Source organism: Trichogramma pretiosum, unplaced genomic scaffold, assembly GCF_000599845.2.
Source record: "Trichogramma pretiosum strain Unisexual culture from Peru unplaced genomic scaffold, Tpre_2.0 scaffold10, whole genome shotgun sequence".
Taxonomy (NCBI): domain Eukaryota; kingdom Metazoa; phylum Arthropoda; class Insecta; order Hymenoptera; family Trichogrammatidae; genus Trichogramma; species Trichogramma pretiosum.
Genome location: NW_019641652.1, coordinates 407,628 through 430,978, shown reverse-complemented (window position 1 = coordinate 430,978; position 23,351 = coordinate 407,628). Strand labels below are relative to the sequence as shown.

Genomic DNA, 23,351 nt, shown 5'->3' with positions numbered 1-23,351 from the left:
TTAGTTTTATAAATAAATCATGACAGTTTTTATGATGAGAAAGTTTTATGAATACATAGCAGTGTGATATCTATAGTTGAAAGTTGCTTGGATAATGCGATGCATTTGGTTGGATGTTGTATCAACTATTTCTTTACAACTGCACAATACATTTTTGATAGCATCATTTTTCTATAAGAGGTTCATGACACAAGCTTAGAGTGGTTACGATTTTTACATTTATTTACTATTAGAAATGATGGCTCAAAAAGTAAAGCATTTTATAAAAGCCTCTGAATGGTAAACAAGTAATAAAAAAATTCAGGCTAAGATTGAAAAAATGAGACTCTTATAGCCAAAATGAAAACCATTGAGCTTTAAAATGCACATGCATAAAGCAAAGATATAGGTACATCTTTCTATTACTATACTAATAAGAGAATCTGCAATTATCTTTATTTACCCTTCAAAATTGAAAATTTATTTTTCTGTTGCTGAGTAAAATTAACCGTTTAGTGTACTGCCAGACTAGTCAGGTACAAACTAATTGACAATTAAACTTGGAACTATTTTTTTTCTCAATACATAGTGTCATATTTGTATCTTTCATGATTGGTTTCACTGGTCGGAATCACTGTGAAATACTTTGTTGTATTCATTAGATGCAAACATGTAAGACAAAAGCCAAAATTAAAAGTAAACCAAAAGTTATGGCTAATAATTTGATGCAATGGCGGAAGTAAGTTGATCCGAAGGGGCTGAAAGCTCAGACGAAGAAGCTTATCGACAAGGCCACAAGCTATCTAAAAAAAACCCTAAAACTTACCAACAGATTCTTAATGTAACCACCACCGTTTCCAATACGACGAAGTGAATCGCCTGCGAACCTGTTAGACATTAATTGTATAATGCATGACCGGTAGAAGATGAATTGCAATGCGTTTATTATAATGCTATTCATTGTAATACACTGTACTTAATAATTTGAAATAGCTATCTTTTTTAAGCGTAGGTTTTTAAAGTATAATGTTTAAAATTTTAGGATAAAATACATTACAAGTAGCTTTTTAAATACTTCTATGAATTACTTTCGTTGATTTCATGTTATAAATCAATCAGAAAAAAAATGATAAAATTAAGAAAGTTAATAGCTTGTATCTTGTAAAAATTGCAGGTAACATTCGAGAGATAATATTTGCATAATTAATTTCTAATATTTTGATCCAATAGTTTTCACGGTTTGTAATTAAGAGTGAGGAAAAACGTGTTTTTTTGATAACTCGAGTGAAGCAGAATTATTGAATCTAAAACTTCAAATCGCATCTCACTAATAAAGCTGTATCTCAGTAAAATTAAAGAATCTTTCGAATCTAAAAACAGCTTTGAAAAAGTGAGACAAAAATGTATTAGATAGTATGTTAATATTTTTGCATGGGCAATCATATAAGCCGTTTTTTAAAGAAACAAATACAATTTTTTTGATTTAAACAAAATCCACGGTTTTTATAATTGATTTATGTCAGTCAAAATTATGCTGATAACTCTCGCACGAGCGCTCTCGGGGTCGCAAGTGCAGCGAATCTTGTCTGCAATGCCGCACCGCCGCGTCGAGCCGCGGAGAGTTTGTTTATCCTGTGCAGCAGTCAGTCGCTGTCTGCAGTCGGTGACAGTATGAGCGCGAAAATGGCTTTCCAGCATCAGCCTGGCACTGCCATGGAATGCCTCAGTGTAAGTTCTGAGACTAGTATTTATTTTGGATCCGAAATCCTCATGCGTAATTATCTCTTGGCTCTTATTCTTTTCCTTTTTTCCCATGCTAATTGCTGCCATTCCACAAGTCTAGCATAGTGACAGATGATGCAGGAAAACAGCTGTTCTTTACTTTTGAGACTTTTATAATACTATATCTTAAAGACACTATAGGTTTAATGTGACCTTACTAAATCTATAATCAATGACATCTTTGACATATGCTCTTTGCCATCATGTAACTATTTTTTTTTCATTGTATAGGGCTATTGATTTTTTTTGTATGAATTTTTTTCGACACTGTATAACTCACGTAAAACATTTACCAACATCTATTATAACTTGGTAATCAAATTTAATTTTCAATAATTCCATAGATTCCTATAACACTCCACAAAGAAGTTGAAATCAACGCTAATGGAGAAGAAGTTATGAAATGTGGTTTTAAAATTGGAGGTGGTATTGACCAAGATTACAAGAAAAGTCCTCAAGGTTACACAGATAACGTAAGGAAATATTAGCTTACAACAAATTCTGTGGAGATGATTTATTTTTATTATTCAATTACAGGGCATATATGTCACAGAAGTGCATGAAGAATCTCCGGCAGCTAGAAGTGGGTTACGAATACACGATAAAATATTACAATGTAATGGTTATGATTTTACAATGGTAACTCATAAAAAAGCTGTTGGATACATTCGTAAGCACCCAGTGTTGAATATATTGGTAGCTAGAAAGGGTGTTACGAGTACTTAAACTCAAAGTAAATAACAAGATGTGCTAAATTTATAGCTTGTTCTAGTAAAATTTTTGCATAAAAGATTAGATGAGATAAAGTTTTTTTACAAAAACTTAATGTTACCTAAAAAAATTATACTTATTCATATGTACAATCATAATTGAGTATGAGAAATGGTATATTTCTTTGAAAGAGATACAATTATAAAATCAGAGGTAAAACAATATGTACAAAGTGATTTTAGTTTTTAAGTTTTATATTCCAGGCTTATGACTGTTTGATAACTTGATTACTAGACACTTTGGTGTAATGAAATGATTTATGACTTACCTTTTGCATAATTATCAGTAAGCACTGAATATTTTTTTGTGCAGAAAAAATCAAATTAAAATGTTATACATTCGTTTATATGTAAATAGTTTTGCAGAGAATCAAGTTAACATAAATTTTTAATTTTTTATAAAATTAATATTTTCATCCTGTAACTAGTCTTTCAAGATCATTGTTAATTTATTACCAAAATGCTTTAAATATTTTTTATTTTTATTGGTGCATATATTGTTTTATAAATGTATAATTATGTTATATGGAGTAGTATCATTACTTCCTTAAATTTTTTATAAAAAGTTATAGTAAATGTTTTATTCATATTCAGCCAAAAATAATCAAAAATTAGAAACCAAACTCCCATTGTAAACTACTAATATCATGATAAAAGTTATAATATAATCAGCTTCTCCATAGAATTTTCCTAAATTTGATATAATTTATTTACTTTCAGAATGATTTAGAGTTAGTTCTTTTGAACGAATATTTCATTCAAAATAATTATAAACACTCGAAATTGAACAAATTTCTAATAAATCATAAACTAAATGTAAGGCACAAATAAAAATTTTTGGTATTAATAACATTGAATCGAATAAATTTTTTAAGGATATTGTCTTTATTGAATAACAAAACAATTTTATAAAAATTTTGCCAAATATCGCGCGTTGAATATAAATATCGAATACTTGGCCTAACACATGCATTTACTCCTACAATCGGCCGCAATATTTGGAGGTCTTCATTAATGCCAATATAATATACATAGAGGCGAGATGTATCTCGGCTGCTTACACTTATTTTTCACAACTAAACATGGAAAGATTGTTTTTCGAAGTCTGCACAACCATGAAAAGTAAAGTAACTTCATAAAATATCATGTGTACAATGAAACGATTTACATATTAAAATATTTATATGTGCTCTTTTCTCGGAGCACTTTATACAATTTGTGTGGTAAACTAAAATTCTACCGTTACATTAGTTTTTCGCGAAAAATTAAATGTCCTTTTTCAACATTGCACGATTCAAACTATAATGTACTTAAAATTAATGATTGATTAGCACACAAGCATCGTTATATATTTTTTGGAACATGATTAGTTTTTTTTTTTTTTCATTCACAAAGGAAATCGATTATTATGATAAATATATGATAAAATTTGTTTAATATAATTTTATTTTTCTCACAAGTGATATGTGCCTATATTATAATTATCATATACTCGCTCACGAAGCACAGCAGCTTAAAAATTGTGTCTTTATACGTTTATCATAATATGTGTGCGTGCCCATATCGCAGAGAGAAGAAAGTGACTGTAATTTCAATTTTTCGTGCACAACCACGCGTTTTACGGAAAATTGTAGTATTTCTTTTTGTTTTCATTGCCAAAACTCGCACATAGGTGCACGCGAGAGCGGCCAACCCGTAATATTTCACTCGTTATAATGAATCATCAACCTTTAATTCTGTTTTAATCACATGTTTCTCGCTAAAATAATAAATGCTTAGCTGTTATTATAGTTATAATATATTATATGTCAACGAAACAAACAAAAAAATAGAAAATCACAACGTAACGTATTGCGTTTCTATTCCATTCTGGCATGTATTTAATGCACATTTACATTCAATTATGAAAGCGTATAATGTTATAATATATCATAATATTTAGAGCACTTTTGTACTTGTACAATACCTATTATATATAATTGTGAGGTACAAGTTTTTTTCTTAATTTTCTTTTCTTCTATAACGAAACGTATAATTAGAAAATGATTCGATAATCATCCAATCGCTCACTTAATTTTTTCATTTCAACAACTGCAAGTTCAATTAATCGTCAAAAAACTATATGATACTTATTTACACCGTATTAGTTTGGTAAATAAAATATATATTTTTCCTTGTGCCAATCTATACATCTATTATTCACGAAACTTGTATAATCTTATTCGAGCAATTTTTTAACGTTTCACGATTTTAGACAAATTTTTAGATTTCTGAATTTTTGTTCTTACAATTTTTCGCTTTTAAATGCTGAGGGGGGAGGGGGGATTCATGACAAACTAATTGCTATACATACATTCTTAAGCCATAAATTACGGTAGGTACGCGGGTATACGAATTAATGGAAAATTGAGTACACGTTGATTAAAAAGATAAAATATAGCTAATAGGAGACAAAAATAGAAAAAGTGATGGTTTTGCCAGCAACCATAACAGTGAAGTTTATAATTAATCGATTATGCATCTTAAACAGTATTTTTTTTTCAAGACAATTCGCAAAAGTGTCTCGCTTGACTTTCCATATTAGGACTATAATGATAGAACGCGCGCGTTGATTAATATACGTTATTATTTTTTTATAATTTCCAAGCACGCGGGATGCATCTTTTATAGCTTCTCTTGATCACGCGGCGCACTTAGCACGAATACATGTACGTTTACTCATTGGAATGCAAAAAGTCAAGATTGAGATCTATGTAAACTCTACCATCAGGTATTCGGGGTATTATTTGTATGATATGGATATGACGATGAATGAACGTCTGCCTATTTACTACATTTGGTAATGCGAACCCAGGTAAAGTTTCCATAATTTTCAGCTAATCTGGTAAAAAAATACAGTATTTGTATTAATTATTGCAAGACTGCCGAGTATCTGGAAAAACGCGACGAAATGGGCTATGCAATTCGAAAATAAAAGAAGAAAGTACGTATAAAAACCAAACGCGGTTTACTTTCGAGCAGACGAGATGAATTCTTTTTTATTGTGATACGAGCATGAGAGTCTAGAAAAAACCTACTTCTAAATAACGCGCCGATTACAGCGCGTTACATTTTGGTTCCGTAATCGAATACAAGAATAAATTTTTTTCTTCGTCATCTTACTTTTACTCTCGAAGGGGTTTTTTTTAAAAAAGTTATCGTTACCGTTACTATTTTCCTCTGTTATTTTGTTGATTGGTTGAATCGATTTTATTTATTCATTTGTTTGTTTGTGTTTTTACGTAATATCACATTATCTACGGATTATTTGTAATTTTCTCGCTCTATTTTACATCACGTTATCAAAAAAAAAAGAGAGAAAAAAAATACAGTGAAATGTATATTTTACACACTTTTACGAAGAAAATACTTTAGGATTAGCGGATGAAATGGAACAAAAACTGTCAAACGATTGCAAGGAAGTCGAAGGGATCGTTATCAGTAGTTTCCTTTTTTTTGGATCACTTTTCATCGTCGAAGCTCTCGTTTCGTATTTGATTATTACAAGAATCAAAACAATCGTTCGCTTACACACACGCGTGTATTGCATATATAATATAATTTATATATTATCTCGTCCCGATTACAGTGAACGCCTACATCGACATTCATCAATTATATTTTCATTACATATATATTTTATATGTCATGATATATATACGCGTATAAAAAATTGTCTTTGCCTTATTAATGATATACATAGCTAAAATATTACGATGCCTTGGCTATTATCATACATATATAAATATATAGATTTATATATTATCGTTTACATCCTCGCGTCATCATTATTGTTCAATGTTTTTTTCATTTTTATTCCATTTTCTTTTTCGTAACATTTTTTTCTGCCTCATCGTGTTTATATCAGGTTGTCCCTTGTCTACCAACGCTCGTTGCCAAGCTTTTTTCAAAGAGCTTGCCCTTGAAAATGAAAAAAAACCAATAGCTGCAACTCTCTCAAGAGGTTCTTCACTTTTAAGTTCAAGCAAAGTGAAAAAAGCTCGACGGCGAGATAAATAAGAAACAACCCGTTGTAGAATAATGATTATCCCCATACAAGTTGTTTCATACCACTGCGAACAATTATTAACATACATAATGATATCGTGCGTAAATCATATAGATACAGATACAGCATTCACAACGCAGAGTGTGCCATCTTTTTTTTTGTTGGCTGACGAAGCTTGAATCAAAAAATAAAAAATACAAAAAATATGAGTAAGATTCGATTATAAGCGTTTCTATTCGTACGTTACTCTTAGCTACAGATATGACCCATATACGTATAATAATATCATAGTACCTTACATAATAATGACTACTGACTCGCGCGCGCGCAATGCATTAATTTAAACGCAATAATATTAATAAATAACGACACGCGACGTTATGCACAACCAATTTTTTCAACACGTTTATTGCACAACCAGTATACATATTAGCTTTTCCGTTTATTTATCGCGCAAATCAAGGAACAAGAGCTTTTTTTTTCATTTTTTTTTTGTTAGGTATAATACATATTCATATCACTCCGTGGTGTGTATGTGTGTACAACCGGATGAGTGCGGAACTGGTACGCTGCAGATCATCGATTCATGTAGAGTTTCGTTTTTTTGTTTTTCTTCATCGATTTTTTTTTTGTTTTTTTTTTCATTGTTACCATTTTATGTTTTTTGATTATATACTGGTTTTGGTGGCAGTACACCCCATCACGTTCACCGTTCGAATATAATTACACATATATTATATATATTAATTTTATACCATTGGAAACAATCAACATGGATATTTTCGTATATACATAATAATAATAATAATAATAGTTATAATAATAATAATACTTTTCAACGAATGTCCACGAGAGATTAGCGTACATAGACAAAAAAACGTCCAATTCACATCTAAAATAATTCGGTTTTTACTTCTTCGTATAAGCAATAACGCGTTTACTTTATGTATTATACATCTGCCGGCGCACGAGCAAAATTGAAGGAAAGGAAACGCGCGAGTCGCGCGGATAAAGCGGGCCCAATTACGTGTGTCACAGATATGTAATAAGCACGTGTATGAGAATGATAGCAGCAGCGGCGGCGCTCCAAATTGACGATGAGTGCGCTGCGCCGCAACGACGGGGCGAAATTATCGTGTCTGTGTGTGTGTGTATGTATGCGACGTATTTGTATAACGCTCGATCGCGTTTACACATGGGTAAGTTGTATGTATGAGAAAAGCTCGATTACACGTATTAATATCAATATTTTTTTTTAGTTTTTAGCTATTAAGCGTACTTTCAACGATGAATTGTCTATACTTTGCGGGGTGAATTTAAGCGACCACGAAGAAGGGGCTCTCGTCGAATATAACAGTGGAAAAACGATTGATTTTTGGCGACTAATGTCGGGAAATTACAACGTTGTAGGTGCGCGATGACGCGAAAAAAATGTGTTGCTAAATTGAGGAATGAAAAAGACACGACTGCGAGATCATTCTATTTTTCATCTTTCCAGGACTTATCTCGACTTATTTTCGCTTTTTATAATAATACTTTAATTAATATCTAGCATGAGCAGACGAACAAATATTTTCACACGTATGATTATAACGTACAAGTTGTCTCAAAAAGTTGAAAATTATTCACGCGCTTTATGATGGTTGTCGTGGGTCCGGCGCACTTGGAGAAAATCACTCTGTGCCTTACGTGTACTATTAAGCTTCTTCGACGATTGATAATTATTTTTCCGATTAAAATCACTTTTATTTAATTTTTTTTATTTCCATTAACTATTATCGGTAAAAAAATTACTTTAGTCTATATTTTGCACGCACATCGTGTAAAATACAACGTACGTACAGCCGCGTCCGGGCGTTTAGAGAACTCGTCATGATTCATCGATTTTTCATTTTAGTTAATCGTTCTTTTTTTTCCATTTTTTTCGAACATATTCATTTGTTTATTTATTTTTTTCTAAAAATGCACGCAACAAATGCGTAGTGCGTTTGCAATATATCATGCTCATTATGTATCATGTGTGTGGTAAGTGTATGTGTTTTTTTTTTTACTTGTACAATAATAGTTTCGCGTGAAGACTTTTTTATTTTTCGTTAAAACGGCAGTTTAAAAATAACTTTTTTTTTCACCTTAGCACGCGTGGTAATTCATCATTCGTCGCCGTGAAGGAGGTCAATCGTATTATAATCACATTCGAACTCGATCGCAAAAGACGCACGCATAATTTTAATTTCCGCACGAATGAAAAAAACGATAAAATAAAATACACAAAGGCTGCTGTTCGCACGAAGAATCTTATATTCTATTTATTTATATATTTTTTTCATCTTCTGCGTCGTCCAACTTATTACATCCTACATCACGGCCAAGCTTGCGAGGGTCGATCGCGCAGGAACAGAAAACGTATATACGTACGCGAAAAAAATCGATAACTCCACGTGCAATACTTCTCGATAAATTCCACCTTTCGCGCGCAAAAAGCTAGAACGAGCGAGCCGGAGAGAGAGAGCTTTTAAGTAAACAGATATTTACGAGCTTGCGCGTGCACACATTGTAAAAGCTCTCTCTAACTCTCCTCACCTGCTCTTGAAACGTCGGATTTACTGTTTGATTTGCACTTTCCTATTCCATTTGGCGCGGATTATTGCGATCGGCTCGCGAAGTATTATTTTAAATTTAAAGTTTTTCGAGGAAAAAGCTCGCCTACGTGACGTTATTTGGTTCTCTTCTTGTCAAAAATTATACCGAACAAATTCATACGGAAAACCGTGTATGTTGGGCGCGGTAACGTTTTTCTTCCTCCTTCTCGTGGCTAATCGATTTTTTTTACTCGCTCGTTACACTTTTACCACCTCAAACAGTGTAAAAACCTCACTTCTCATTTGCACTTGGTTAAATTCTCATGTACAACCATGGAAGTATAACATACGATAGAACTTGAAAAAATTAATTAATAAAAAAAAGCTTTGAATTTTCACCATCTAGCAAACATCGAGAGTCACTCAAACACAATTACACGCACAAATTCATTGAGCTTTTGCAATAATTTAATAAATATCATACGTCGTAAATCTAGTTACATATTACAGTATATAGATCGCACAGCATAAAAACGCACAAACATTCGCTCGTCATCGCAGCTGCTCTTTGAAAATTGAGTTTACATAATATACACATTTATATAATTTTTTTTTTTACATGTACAAATAAGTCTCTTTCACGTCTACTGTGTAATGTGTAAAGTGTCATGTTTTTCTTTGTGTGATGTATGCAAGGGAATGTATACATATTACAAATGTCGTTCTAGCCATCTTACATCATCAATTTTTGTTCGTTCGTAATACAAATATATTCATGAAAAAAGTCGATATCTCCGTATGTGATTTTTCGCGAAGTCGTTATTATAAATTTTTTCCTTTTACTTTTTCACGGAGCGCGTCGATGGGTGCGCCGCGACGCACAGAACGAGTCGCTAAAGCCGCCTCGGCTGGACGTAGCTGTTGTTGTTGAGCCTCATCTGCGAGGCCTGACTGTTGAAGTTCTCGTCGGTCGGCAGTCCGTTGGCGCCGTTGTTGGCCCCCCGATCGTCGAAGAAGCCCGGATTCAGTATGATATTCGGCACTAGCTCAATGACTTCCTGCTCCTCCAGCGGCGCTGCTCGATGACGGTCGATTGCGTCGTTTGGTGGTTGTTGTTGTTGTGGTTGTTTTTTGATTTTCGTCCACGTGTACGTACGAGAGAGCACGTGTGTGTGTTCGAGAGAGCGCGTGCATGTACGCACGGATGAAAGGGTTGAAGGCAATTAGAAGCGAAGATTAAGAATATTATATACTTTTTGTTTATTTTTCATTACTTTATTTTTTTTTTCTTTAATTTTTTTTTTTTTTTTTTTTAAGATTGTGGGCTTGAGATGTGCGCGCGGTAGGCCGATGTGCGTGCGGGTAGCGATGCATCGTGAGCTTCTACCCTCTCTCTCTCACTCTCTCTATTTCTTTGATTTTTATCCTTGCGGGCTAGAGCTTAACACTTTTTTTTGTGCATTACTGCATTGACTGACTAATCATCGTCATCATCATCGTCATCATCATCATCATCACGTTTTTTTCACTCACTTAAGCTTTCATCTCTATATCGTGTCAAAGTTTATAAAAAAAAAAACAAGACAAAATCATGTAAATTAACGATTTCTTTTTTTCATATGTTTAAAAATTTTTGCATTTAGAAAATTTCAATTTATATCAATAAAAAAAAAACTAAGTACGAGTATCTAAGAATAGATCATATTTGTACAGTAGCAAAAGTAGAGGGTTTGAACGATTGTAAGTTATAAAGCATAGCAATAACAAAACATTTTTTTTATAAATGTGTCGAGTCTTCTCGGCGTTTTTTTTTACTAAGTTCAATGACAGCTTCAATCAGTCATCATCATAATTAAATTATAAGGATCAATTCCGACAAAAGAGTAATTGCTTCTTAATAGCGAATGAAATGGTCATTGACTTTTGCTTAAAAAATTGTACATCATCGAGGAGGCACGACACACCGAATGTTTAAAATATCATTCAGAGGAAATGAAAAGATAATTTATTATGCGTTAGCAAGAATTTAAAATCTTTTTAAATATATAAAAGAGGAATGTACAGCGATGATATGCTTGTGACATGAGTGGAGATGAGCTTTCGATGTATGCCAATGACTGATCAATTAATTGGTAATGCCAGTTTTCGAATGATTCAAAGCCTATTCTATTTACTATATAGCTTGATGTTGTTAAAAAAAATGTTAATGGTTGTCGATCGGTTGATATCTCTTAATATTTTTTCAGCGAATATTTACATGATGCCATGTGAACGAATTGTGATGCGAAACGCAGTAAGTCAGCGTAATTCGAGGTCGTTTGAATCATATTTGTTCTTTTGACGGAACGGTTTTCGTAATTATTGATAATACAGTGAGCTAGAGGTAATTTCATTTTTTTTTTAAACTAATTTATTTTATCAAAATGCAGTCTAGCTACGATTTGAACTAAATCTACTTAACAGGCCCGTTTATATCAATCTATTTGGATTTTCAATTGTCATTTTAATTGACTTGATTTGTTTTTAACTGGTGCTCTACTAATTGACTAGTTCATCATTTCTCAACGTTCAGGTCAATGCACTATATTCATGGATTATATACGATAACAAAATCATAAAATCAAAAAAATTGTGTTCAATAAGAAAAAAAAAATCATAATAATAATAATATAATAAATAACCACCGAAACTTATTACCTTAAGTTTAGGAGAAAGCATCGGAATGATACACCTTGAAATAGCATAAAATTAAAACTGGTTATTCATCATTGTTATATTAAATGAATTACTTGTTTCATATGTAGTAAAAAAATCATAATAATAATATAAAAATCGTATATAATTCTAAAAAGTCGCGCGGATGAAAGAATGATGTTTTATTTTCGGTCACTAAGACGCAATGTCATAACAATTATTTTCATGTGAACAATTCAATAAGTTTGGTGGCTGATACACACATTTGCAGATTTTGCGTTTGAAGTAATTACGTAAGTAAAAAAACACAAGTGAATCAGCGAGCGAGTATAACGTTTAGTAGTTGTTGTTGTTGTTGTTGTTGTTTTGCTGCTAGATAAGTGCAAAGTTCATGAGCTTTTCGAATGAGATTGACGAAAAAGAGAGAGAGAGAGAGAAAGAGAGAGTGAGTGCCAATTAATAGTCGCGTGCAAATGTGTTATATCCATCGATATCGAAAATTAAATAACACAGATTAAAAAACGTATTGTAATAGTTGGACTTGAATCAAAAAAACACAAAGCGTTATTTTGCAGATGTTAAGAAAAAAAAGAAAAAAAAAATAGTTGAAAATTATTGAATCGACAACGAAAGACACTGGTGCTCGCGTAATACATGTATAGGCATGTATAAAGAGTTGAGAGCTTGCGACAGATCAATGATAAAATACACCAGATAAGAGCGAGAGTGTCACTTTTTGAATGAAGCGAAGAATACACAATACGATATACAAAAGAGATTAGGGCCGTAGATAAGTTCATAGAGGCCAGAGGGCACATTATTGTCAAGTTTGTCTTGTCCCTGCTACTGACTTACATTTTATTACGCTCTAAAAATAAAAAAAAATGAAAAAAAAAGCGTTCACATGTTTTTATCGACTTTCCGTACTGTTTTCATTTTTCACTCTCTCAAATGAAAAGAGCCTTGAAGTGAAATTAATTGAACATTTTTTCGTCTTTCGATAAATTATTGTATCAAATTTCCTCGCCGAGATGACAACCTGATTATTAGTAGCAGAAACAACGTTATATAGTAAGTAAAATAGTAAATATAGTATATATAAAGTGATGAAAAAGTACTGTAATTATTATCCAACAATAGGTATTTTCATATATTATTATTTCTATATTAAAAAAGAGATAGAGTAGAAGCGTAAAGCGCTTAGTTTATAGTATGTATCGGCTAGATAATAGTTGTATATATATATATTTTTTTTGGTAAAAAAAAGTAGTAGAAGAAATGTGAAAATCGTATGCTTACAGGGTGCCTTGCACTCTCGATACAGTAAGTAGCAGGTGCCGAAGCCGAGCACCATGAGTGTGCCCATGACGATGCCGACTGCGGCCACCCAGACGCGCGTGTCGAAGTTCTCGACGCCCGCGAGCAGGTGTCTGGCTAACTCTGCGGATCGAGAATTATTTTATAAAGTAAATGAACTATCTAGTCGTTTTGAGATATATACATAAATATAAATAATTACGTACCTAATTCCTCGATACTGTGATGCGTGTGTCCCTCGACCTCGACGATTTCGCCGCGGCCGAGCTGATTGGTCGCCCAGACGCGAAACACGTAGGTCGTGTTGGGCTCCAAATGGTAAACGTCTATTTGTCTCTGTGTAATGAATGAAATTGGACAGAATAATGATAAAACGAACGAGGGAACGTCGAGCGAGAAGACCATTTTTCATTTTTTATCTTTGACATTTTTCGTCGATATATATTAGCGGGCGAAGTTTGTTGAATCGATATTATATACAGACACACACACACACACACACGTGAGCCTCGACTCGAGCCGATTGATAGATGCGATAAGTTCATATTTTTAACCCCGCGCGCGAGCCTATATCTATTGCCAGAAGATGCGCTCGCCTCGACTCTCTTTTCTTTTATCATTTGGCATTGATCGAGAGACGTGCCGTGTGTCGAGATCGCGAAAAACTAGGTCGACGCTACGATATATAATAATATACTTACAAGATTCGGCGGAATGTGATTAGGAAGGATCGACTTCCAGTCCTCGGGCTCCTCGCCGGGCACGGGCTTGAGCCGGTACTCGGCCGTGAAGTCGATGATGGGATAGCCGCCCGTGCCGGCCACCTCCCACAATACGTTCGCTAAAATCGTCGACGGCTTCACCCAGACATTTTGCAGAGCCGGTGGAGCCGCTGCGTCGCAAGAAACGTGGATGTAATTTTTTTTTATCGCGTTATTTTTAGATTTGTATAAACTACTTTCAAGAGTATCCTGTGATAATGTACCGCTCGATCGATTGGAGCCAAATGAAGGTATTGAACTTTTAGTGTCGGTATCTATATTGATTTATCTTTAAGACTTGCTATCTTCAAATTTTGATTTTTCAAAATAAAATTTTTCAAATCGCGAGGAGAAACGTAACTTGAAAAATATTAAACCGATTATTTTATAATTTTACTTCTCTATGATTGCGCGGTTGCGTCATAATTCGGAAAATCTATTGAAATCTAAAAGCTCAACGCAGGTACCCGCAAAAACTAATAAACTAATGATGTCATTTAAAACGTTTAATATCAGGTAATCCCATAAAAAGTTACGAGTTTCACGACTTTTCCAGAATCAAGTATTTCTGGATGAAATTTCACAAAATACTCTTGAATCTGTGTACTTTATCGATATAACATTCTAACCAAATAATTCTCATATAAATCCATGAAAACTCACTTCTAACTTGCACGTAAATACGATCCCTTATCGTGTCCTCGTGATCCCTGAGCGAGCAGTAGTAGAAGCCCGAGTCGAACTTGCTGACGTTCTTCAATCTGAGCAGTCCGTTGGGCTCGACCGTCAGTCGCTGGCTCTGGCCGTCCTCGCGGCCCTCGCGTATCCAGAACAGGCCGTTGGACTCGGCGCTGGTGAGGGCCGGCTGGACCGAGGGCGACACCCGGATCTCGCCCTCCTCCACCGACTCCTCGTCGCTGCTGCCCGTGAGGTCGTTGGGGTGGCTCGAGGCGCCGCCGCCGCCGCAGACCAGAGTCACGTTGTCGCTCACGTCGACGCTGACGTTGCGCACCCTCACGGGTGGCGCCGCCGTTGTAGTGCTGCTGCTGCTGCTGCTCGACGAGCTCGTTGCCACTGGCCATCCTGTCGAATGAAGGGAAAATAAAATTTCCGAGGTTTTTTGGCTTTCGACGAACGTATATAGGATGATACAAAAAGAAGGAGAATAATGCGAGAGAAAAAAATCATCGGAGCGTACAGCTGCGCGAGCTGTGCCGGTCGACGAGTTATTACGCAATGTGCGCTTGAAAAAAAAAAAAAAAAATAGCGTTCGGAGTTTGTTTGTAAGTGTATCTCAGGTAGCAGTGCAGGCTTCGATGATTGTCGCTTTTGATACCGACGATGCACAACGCCGCTCGCACTACGCTACACACACACACGACGTTTCTCTCTCTCTCTTTATCTCTTTCTATTCGTACATTATACCGGTCATTCTTGTAAATCGAGTTGTAATCGAATTTGGCATTGTGACTGTCGCTCCGCTTATACGTAGTTTCGGGCTCCGATTCGCTTATATATTTTCATCGACGAGTAAAAAGAATCGCGCGTACAGAGAACCCAGAAGCATTCACGGAGCTTGCAGAGCTTTAAGTGCACGCAAGTCTATTACAGGAACGATTTTTTTCGCGATCCAAAAATAAAAAAAAAAAAGTTAAAAGAAAAAAAAACGATACCTTATGCACACAAACGGCGCGCATATTACATAAATCAACATGATCGCGTTGTGTGCTGTGCAGCGAGCACCGGCTGACACGGCCCGCAGCGAGCGTGTGTTGGAAATAATAATCGTGTGGATGAACGTGCGTGACGAATTTCAAGGCAATTCTCATGCAGACACACACACACACACACACGTACTATACTATCTGTGCTTTCGACGCGGCTTGCCTGTTCTCTCGCCCGCTGCGGCTCGCGAGTATTTGGACTAATTTTTCCGCTCGGCATGAGACGCCGCGCAGGACGTGTTTCGTATATAGCGGAACTCACTCGCGCGCGATTATTTATTCTTTTTTCCTCTCGCTCTCTTACTGTATGATGCAAATTACTACTATCCTTCCAGGATCTCTCTCTCTCTCTCTCTCTCTTTTCCTTCGTCTATGTAATTTAATGATGGATAGTGTTCGATGAACTGTCTTACGCTGGTCATGAGTAAAATGAACTTTTTGTTAGAAAACACTACTCTTTGAGCACTTTGTGCACCGTAGAATCGTTTTTCATCTGATTTTTCCGTAACCGTAAATCACTGATGAAAAAACGTTTCTATTCGTTAGAAATGAGATACATAACGCTATTTCTTCAATGACATTAAGTAATCATGACTCAGTTTTGGTTCGTTCGCAGCCCTCCGTGTCACCTAGCGCTATTACGGCAAGCATGGCAAAACATCGCGAATATCAGGCAACATATAGAGGTCATCTTCGTATGCGTGCGACGGACGCGCGACGTAAACAACAGAAAACGAGCCCACAACTCTCAGTACTTTTCGTCAGTTTTCACGTATAGTTCGCTCGATCATCGTACTTATAGAAAGATAAATTGTTAACGTAATTCCAAGTGGGAACGATGGATCCCACTGGTTTATTCAACTGTGCTGTCAGGTAATTTTCATCTTCCAAAAATGAAATTATAAAGATATCATAAAACAATACTTTATTCAATTGAGGTTATTTCAGGGTAAAAGAGGAGCCAAATGATATTTCTAGTAGTGAAAACGATCGCGAGATGATTGACGAGAAACCCGATCTAAAAAACTTTCAACCTTCACCATTTCCACCAGAAAACTCAGTAAGTCTTGATAATTATATAATGCAACTCTTATTGAAATTATACATAACTCGTATTTAACTTTTCGACAGACACATATCCTTCGAAAATGCGACGTCAATCATGAAAGTGAACTTGGTGACCAAACCGAAATAGTTTTTGAATGTGAAGACGTCAAGCCCAATTTTAATTTATTAGCCATCAAGAAAATTGACGATGATTCGCCTAATTACTCACGTAATGTACAATATAGTAAAGAGTTTAAAAATCAAAACATAATTAAAAAAGAACCTTCAAATAAAGTAAAACTGGAATTTTTTGGTGACGCTGCGGAAGAATCGAATTCCGACTGTGAATTTATCAAACAAGATAAAAAAAGAAAAACTACAAAAAAGTTTAATAACAAATATAACCTCAAAACACGCAGCAGCACAGTGCATAATAACACAACACACGCATGCAGAAAGAAATTCCTAACGAAGAGTAATCTTAAAAATCACATTAATGCGGAGCAGTTTGGTATCACATACGTGTGCGATATTTGTGGAAATGTATTCAAACGAAAATGTGATATCAGAACTCACATGGATGGAGTTCACAATGGTATCACGTATCCGTGTGATATTTGCGGAAAGAAATTCTCGACGAAGGGTAATCTCAAAACCCATATCAATTCAGTGCACTATAAAATCACTCATGAATGTGATATATGTGGCGAGTCATATACTCAAAAAGGTTCTCTCAAAACCCATATCGATTCAGTGCATCATAAAATCATTCATGAATGTGATATTTGTGGCAAGAAATGTTCACTAAAAGCTAATCTAAAAAATCACATCGATTCGGTGCATCATAAAATCATTCATGAATGTGATATTTGTGGCAAGAAATGTTCACGAAAAGCTAATCTAAAAAATCACATCGATTCGGTGCATAATAAAACCATTCATGAATGTGATATTTGTGGCAAGAAATACTCAAATAAGATTAATCTCAAGAGACACATCGATTCTGTGCATAACGGTAACAAACATAAATGTGTTAAATGTGATAAGTCATTTTCACGAAAATATGATCTGAAAATCCACATCGATTCGGTACATGACAAAATCATTAATACATGTGACATTTGCGGAAAGAAATTCTCGACGAAGGGTAATCTCAAAATTCACATTGATGCGGTGCACAATAATATCATTCATGAATGTGATATTTGCGAGAAGAAATACTCAAATAATTTTAATCTCAAGAGACACATCGATTCGGTGCACAATGGTGTCAAACATGCACGTGGTAAATGCGTATAAGGTCATATAAAGAAGAGTAATCTTAAAACCCACAACAATATGATGCACAATATCAGATGAATCAAATTTCCACTACATGTTCTAATTTATACATTTTTAATTTATAATATCATAAATTCCCCTCAATATTATCTCATCATGTACAAATAATCTTTGAAAAGTTCAATAAATTTTTTGAGTAAAATAAAACACATTCATAATTGCAACCCAATATAATTTTGAACCCATCAAAAATTGGAGGCCACTTTTCATCTCTTTTCTGTTGGAGGCAAAAGTAACTCGACCAACTTGAAGCTGCCTCGAAAGGCTTCTCTTTTCGGTCCATGACTTTTTAATGAGTAGAAAAATAATAATTGTTGGCGCTGCCGCGCGTATCACGATGCTATATCGTGTAATTTACATTTAGGCCACGATGCCACAGACACACTTACTCACACACACACACACACACACACACACACACACTCGCGAGGCACGAAATTTCGGTCGTTTATTGATTCGTGCCCGTCGTACGGCAGGGCTTGGGAAGGGGGTGCGGCCCGCAGCACAACGAAAGACCGAAAAGGCACATAGATAATAATGAGAGCTAGCTCGAGCTCTTTGCGAATTGTTTTTCGCTCGGCGCACAGACAAACACACTCACACAATGGGACGACACAGATACATGTACATTGGATTAACATGTAAAAGTGCCCTCACGTGTACGTGTGTGTGTGTGTGTGTGGGTGTATATGTAATGGACTGCGGTATTCGTATCGACGATCGGATCGAAAGCGAGGATAATAATGAAAACGTAATACCGGCTGGAAATTCGATTTATACTACATATCGAGGAATTTTTATCTCTTTCGTGCGAGCTGTACACGGGATATAGAGACAAAAATGAATGAATGAAAAAAGAAGAAGAAGAAATTTTTCTCTCTTTTTTATCATACACAATAAGCAGACGGTCGCGATCGAGCGAATTCGTAAAAAGGTATAGAGCGAGAAAAAAAAAGTAGATAAAAGAACGGAATATAGGTGTATAAGGCACACGTGCGGCGATGTTGAAAGAGAGAGAGAGAGACGTTGGACAAAGGCCAAAGGGCAGGTGGTGGTGGTGGTGGTGTGCGCAGCGGATTCGTTCGTGCAGAGATATATACCTATGTGTGCACGTGTAATATGTATAAATTCTCCGACCCCGAAAAACTTACTTATTCCGCGGACGAATTTCGAATTTGCGTGCGGGTCGACGGAAGAAACTCGGCCGACACTACGATGACGACGACGACGACGACGATGGCCATAATGTACGCGCGCGGGTGTATAATTCAACCTAATTTTCGCGAAAATACGAAAACTCGATAAAAGCTCTCGTCTCTACTTCGGCTGTGACGAACGAGCAAAGGCGACGCTCGAGCGAGTGATTTAGCGTAATCGCCGGAGGAAGAGGGATTAGGCTAATCGAGCCGAAACGGCAATCAATGATGGAAAAGAGCACACGCGCGCTCGAGCTATCTATGTATAAAAGGGACAATTGAGTCTTTAGCGAATTATATACGTCTCGTGGACTACTACTACTACCAGTACTGGGAGCTTTTTATGAAATAGACGAGCCGCTCCGCGCAAAGTCCGTGGAGAATACAATATTATATATTGTTATCGCGATGGGCGACCGACACCCAGTTGCACCCACGAGGATTGACGCTCGCGAGAGCCGTAAGTGATACGATTCTCGTCTTCCTGTATGCGCGCGAGCCTCGAGATTTCGAGCTTTTTTCTTTACCTTTATATTACGTAAAAGTACTTTGTACTCGTGCGCGTGCGGAGAAAGAGAGTAATTAGTATGCGCGTCGTCTCATCTTTTTTATATGCATATATCTCGCGCGCGCGCGGACTTTACACTGCATTAATTAACGCGAGACGGTGACATTTTTTTCGTATCTCAGCAGCGCTCCGTTTCTATTTCTCATTGTTTTGTTTCGTTATTTCGCGTTTTTGTTGTTTTTATTTCTCCTTTTTTTCCGAGCGAGCGTGCAGCCACTTTCGAAAGCTCGCTTCTCCTCGAGAGAGTATAAGTAGAGACACACTTTTGCGTCGAATAAAAAAGCTCGTACTTACACGCACACACACACACACACATGCACGAGCAATTAATTTTTATTCTTCTTCTTCTCGTCTACTTTTATTTTTAGATAAATCAGGCTCAGCGATCTCTATCTAATATCTCTATCTCTCTCGCTCGCTCGAGCGCGTTCTGCGACCTTGTGCTCTGCGTGCGAGTACATCGCTCGAGAGTGCTGCAGATGAGTCACGTGTGTGTGTGTTGTAAAGGCAAAGGCAGAAAAAAAACTGAAGCATGATAAGAGAGAGAGGCCCTTGGACAGGGCAATTTTCCAATGGACACGCACAAGTGCCTCGCTCACTATAAGCGATATTGTGTGTTATATTACAAGGTGCCTCTCGAAAGCTCGACGGAGCGTATTAGCTGAAAGAGAGAGAGAGGGAGAAGAAAAAAGAAGAAATTTACAGGGCGAGTGGGCGATAAAAAAGAGTCGTTGTTCATAAATTAGCGCGCGCGTAAAGTTGCCGCTGCCGCTGCTGCTGCTGTTGTTATTATTGTTGTTGGAAACTTTATCTCCCCTTGTGATTCGGGCTCACCGGTGAATCACCTTACTCTCTCTCTCTCTCTCTCTCTATCTCGCTCCCTCTCGGTCTGTACGATTTGCATGCGTGCACGGCTCGTGTCCCGTGTGCATCTAAACCAAATGCATATATACATCGACGCTTCGCTTGCGTTTATATAAGCACGAAAAAAGCTGCACTGCTTGTGCCGCAGCTACTCCCTGTGTATATACTGGCCTTAATTTATATAGATTCGTTCGAGCCTGAGAAATTACGCGCACCCGAGAGCGAAATCCTCTCTGTCGTTCGAGAGTTGGTTCCTTTTTCAAAGCTGCGCTATACATTATTTTCATCGCTCGTGCGTGTGTTTGTGTGTGCGTGTGCTTGCAAAGCTCGAGCGAACGTGCAGCTGCTCGACGTGCACGCGTATATAATCATAATTTTGTCCCTGCATCGGGTATACGCGAGGCTTGCGTTTATAAGGGCATGAACTCGTTTCGCGCGACACATTTTGCGCTAATCAACGCGTATACGTGCGTGCGTCCTTGGTGCGTGAAATGGAACTTCATAATCTCGTTCGTTATTATATCGTGCGTATAGATTGAAATATTCTCGTTTCTCAACCCATCGTCCCGCGCGCCGTGCCACGCTCGTTTCTCAACACATCGTCACGCTGCTTTAAATTCAATAATTCGCCGCAAGCACACCACGTAAATGTATGCCGCGAGACCGCGCGGATTTAAAAATTTTTAATAAGCAGCGAATATCACGTTTGATCGTGTAACGATTATCGTTATGTATACGAAAAATTAATCACGCTCAAACGTGCCCATAAAAGTTGGAAAAGGATACGGAATTATATACGTTCTATACTGAGCGCGGATCTGCACGGTAATAAACTCGGCGTTCGCGTATATATACGACGACATGGGACAGGCGGACGAGCGACGCCGCCGCCGCCGCGGCTCGGATCGAACCTCCTTATATTGTATGTGTGTGTACCTATATGTATGCACACAGACACCCACCGCAGACACGTACACGCGAATTCGCCCGAACGCGTACGTATATGTGTGTGTGTATATAATATCAGCGACAGCAGGTAATATACCTTTCCTTCAGCCTTTTCCCCCCTTGGCGTCGTCGTCGGCGAGGACGCGCCGTTCGCGTTGGTGTATACGAATGCCATGTGTATTGGTGCGTTGCATTGTATTCGCGCATCTCTCTCACCCTCTCTCTTACCCTCGTGTGCTTTGTAATATGTTATATATCGCGGCCGCGCACGCAGCTGCGTCTCTTGCCAGGCTGCTGCCTATACTCCTGTCTCTCTTTCTCTCTCTTACTCTGTCCTGTCGACTGTTGCTCGACGCTCGTGCGTCTATATAGTTACACGTCATATTATAACTACGTGTACGTGCTCGAATATATGTGTTGCGCTCTATTGACACCTACCCTCGCGTCCTCCCCCGCTCTCCTATATACGTACGTCGAAATAACCGATGATACGTATTCGTACTCACGTCCAAACGAGAAAGAGAGAGAGAGAGAGAGAAACAGACAGGCGCAACTGTGTGACTGGGTGTTCGATAGAAATGTGAAAATTTTGCCTCGGAGCTTGCGGAAGCTCGACGGCTTTTCAAAGCTCTCGCTCTCTCTCTCGCTCTCCTCTTTGATATCGCGAAAGTAACGATCCGCGAGTTGCGGACTTTTGACGCACGGTAGCTCGAACAGCACAGCTAGCCGGGGGATAGAGTAGTACAATGATCGTACACATCGAGTGTTACGTGCTCCGATGTGTGTTCAATAATATCGAGTAAAAGAGTATATTTACCCGAAGCAAGGACGATCAGCAGGAGCGCGTATAGGTAGAGGAGCCGCGCGAAGGACGTCCCTCTGTGACGACGATGACGATTGCCGCTGTCGTTGTTGTTGAGGCGCACCAGCGATGACGACGACGACGATGATGATGTCGAGGGCAGCAGCCACGCGTTGGCGCGGACGTGCGACATTCTTCCATATTATTTCGTTTGGCCCAGGGGTTAGAGAGCTGCAGCAGAGCGCGCGCACACACACACTACGAGCACTATAAGCACAGTAGCAGCTGATCCACGAGCTTATCTTTGTATGTGCCTCGCTCTTTGCGTGTACGTGTGTATGTGTACTGCAATCCCTTTTGGGCTGCACTGGGAAAAGCACACGCACGAAAAAGCACACGTTGCACAGTTGCACGAAAAAAGCACCATTCACGCGCGGACGTTGATTCTCTATACTTCGATCCTGTTGCTGATTTCGTTTATGGATTCACCAACTCGGACGAGCGATCGTACGATTCCGACGCTCGCTGCTGCGGTCGCAGCTCCGGGACAACTGCATGATTATTCCCTCTATTTTTTCGCTCGCATCCTCGCCCCCGAACTCGCTCGCACCTTTTCGATATCGATGCGTCTCGCGCGTGTCGCTGCTTATTATGTGCGTCGAGTTTGCGTTGTGCGGAAAAAAAGCTCCTCGCTCGAAGAGACGGACGACGTTGCAACGACGGCGGGGGGCGACTTCGAGCCGTGCAGCACAGCTCGCACACAGAGTCGCGATGCGCCGACTACGACGACTGCAGGCGCTTCTCTCTATCGCTCCTAGCTTATGCTGCTGCTGCTTCTTCGTCACAGACACTGCGTGTGCACAACGTACACTGTACTCTCGACTCTCTGAGTCATGTTATAAGTAGCAAAGGTGGCTATCGCGCAAGCGCT

General features: G+C 37.6%; 3 protein-coding genes across 5 annotated transcripts; 2 read left to right on the top strand and 1 right to left on the bottom strand.

Moving 5' to 3' along the window:
* Nucleotides 1–1,527: 1,527 nt before the first annotated feature.
* LOC106655651 (uncharacterized protein C45G9.7-like) lies at nucleotides 1,528–3,612 on the top strand. The gene is made up of 3 exons (XM_014376148.2): nucleotides 1,528–1,707; nucleotides 2,106–2,234; nucleotides 2,299–3,612. Exons 1-3 carry the CDS (start codon nucleotides 1,651–1,653, stop codon nucleotides 2,485–2,487), a joined length of 375 nt encoding a protein of 124 aa, XP_014231634.1. The 5' UTR covers nucleotides 1,528–1,650; the 3' UTR covers nucleotides 2,488–3,612.
* Nucleotides 3,613–4,613: 1,001 nt separating this feature from the next.
* LOC106655650 lies at nucleotides 4,614–23,299 on the bottom strand. Of its 3 annotated transcripts, XM_014376146.2 has the most exons (7): nucleotides 22,436–23,299; nucleotides 14,594–15,013; nucleotides 13,871–14,061; nucleotides 13,376–13,505; nucleotides 13,152–13,292; nucleotides 11,856–11,889; nucleotides 10,452–10,705 (listed from the first exon to the last, which is right to left on the bottom strand). In XM_014376146.2, the coding sequence occupies exons 1-7, from the start codon at nucleotides 22,611–22,613 to the stop codon at nucleotides 10,684–10,686; spliced, it is 1,116 nt and encodes a 371-aa protein (XP_014231632.1). In that variant the 5' UTR covers nucleotides 22,614–23,299; the 3' UTR covers nucleotides 10,452–10,683. The 3 variants fall into 3 exon arrangements, with proteins under 3 accessions (XP_014231631.1, XP_014231632.1, XP_014231633.1); XM_014376145.2 differs by lacking the exons at nucleotides 10,452–10,705; nucleotides 11,856–11,889 and adding an exon at nucleotides 4,614–10,233 and having other exon boundaries at nucleotides 22,436–23,298; XM_014376147.2 differs by lacking the exon at nucleotides 11,856–11,889 and having other exon boundaries at nucleotides 10,618–10,705; nucleotides 22,436–23,298.
* On the top strand, nucleotides 16,406–18,100 carry LOC106655649 (zinc finger Y-chromosomal protein 2-like). The gene is made up of 3 exons (XM_014376144.2): nucleotides 16,406–16,527; nucleotides 16,603–16,714; nucleotides 16,786–18,100. The coding sequence occupies exons 1-3, from the start codon at nucleotides 16,493–16,495 to the stop codon at nucleotides 17,998–18,000; spliced, it is 1,362 nt and encodes a 453-aa protein (XP_014231630.1). The 5' UTR covers nucleotides 16,406–16,492; the 3' UTR covers nucleotides 18,001–18,100.
* Nucleotides 23,300–23,351: the final 52 nt, after the last annotated feature.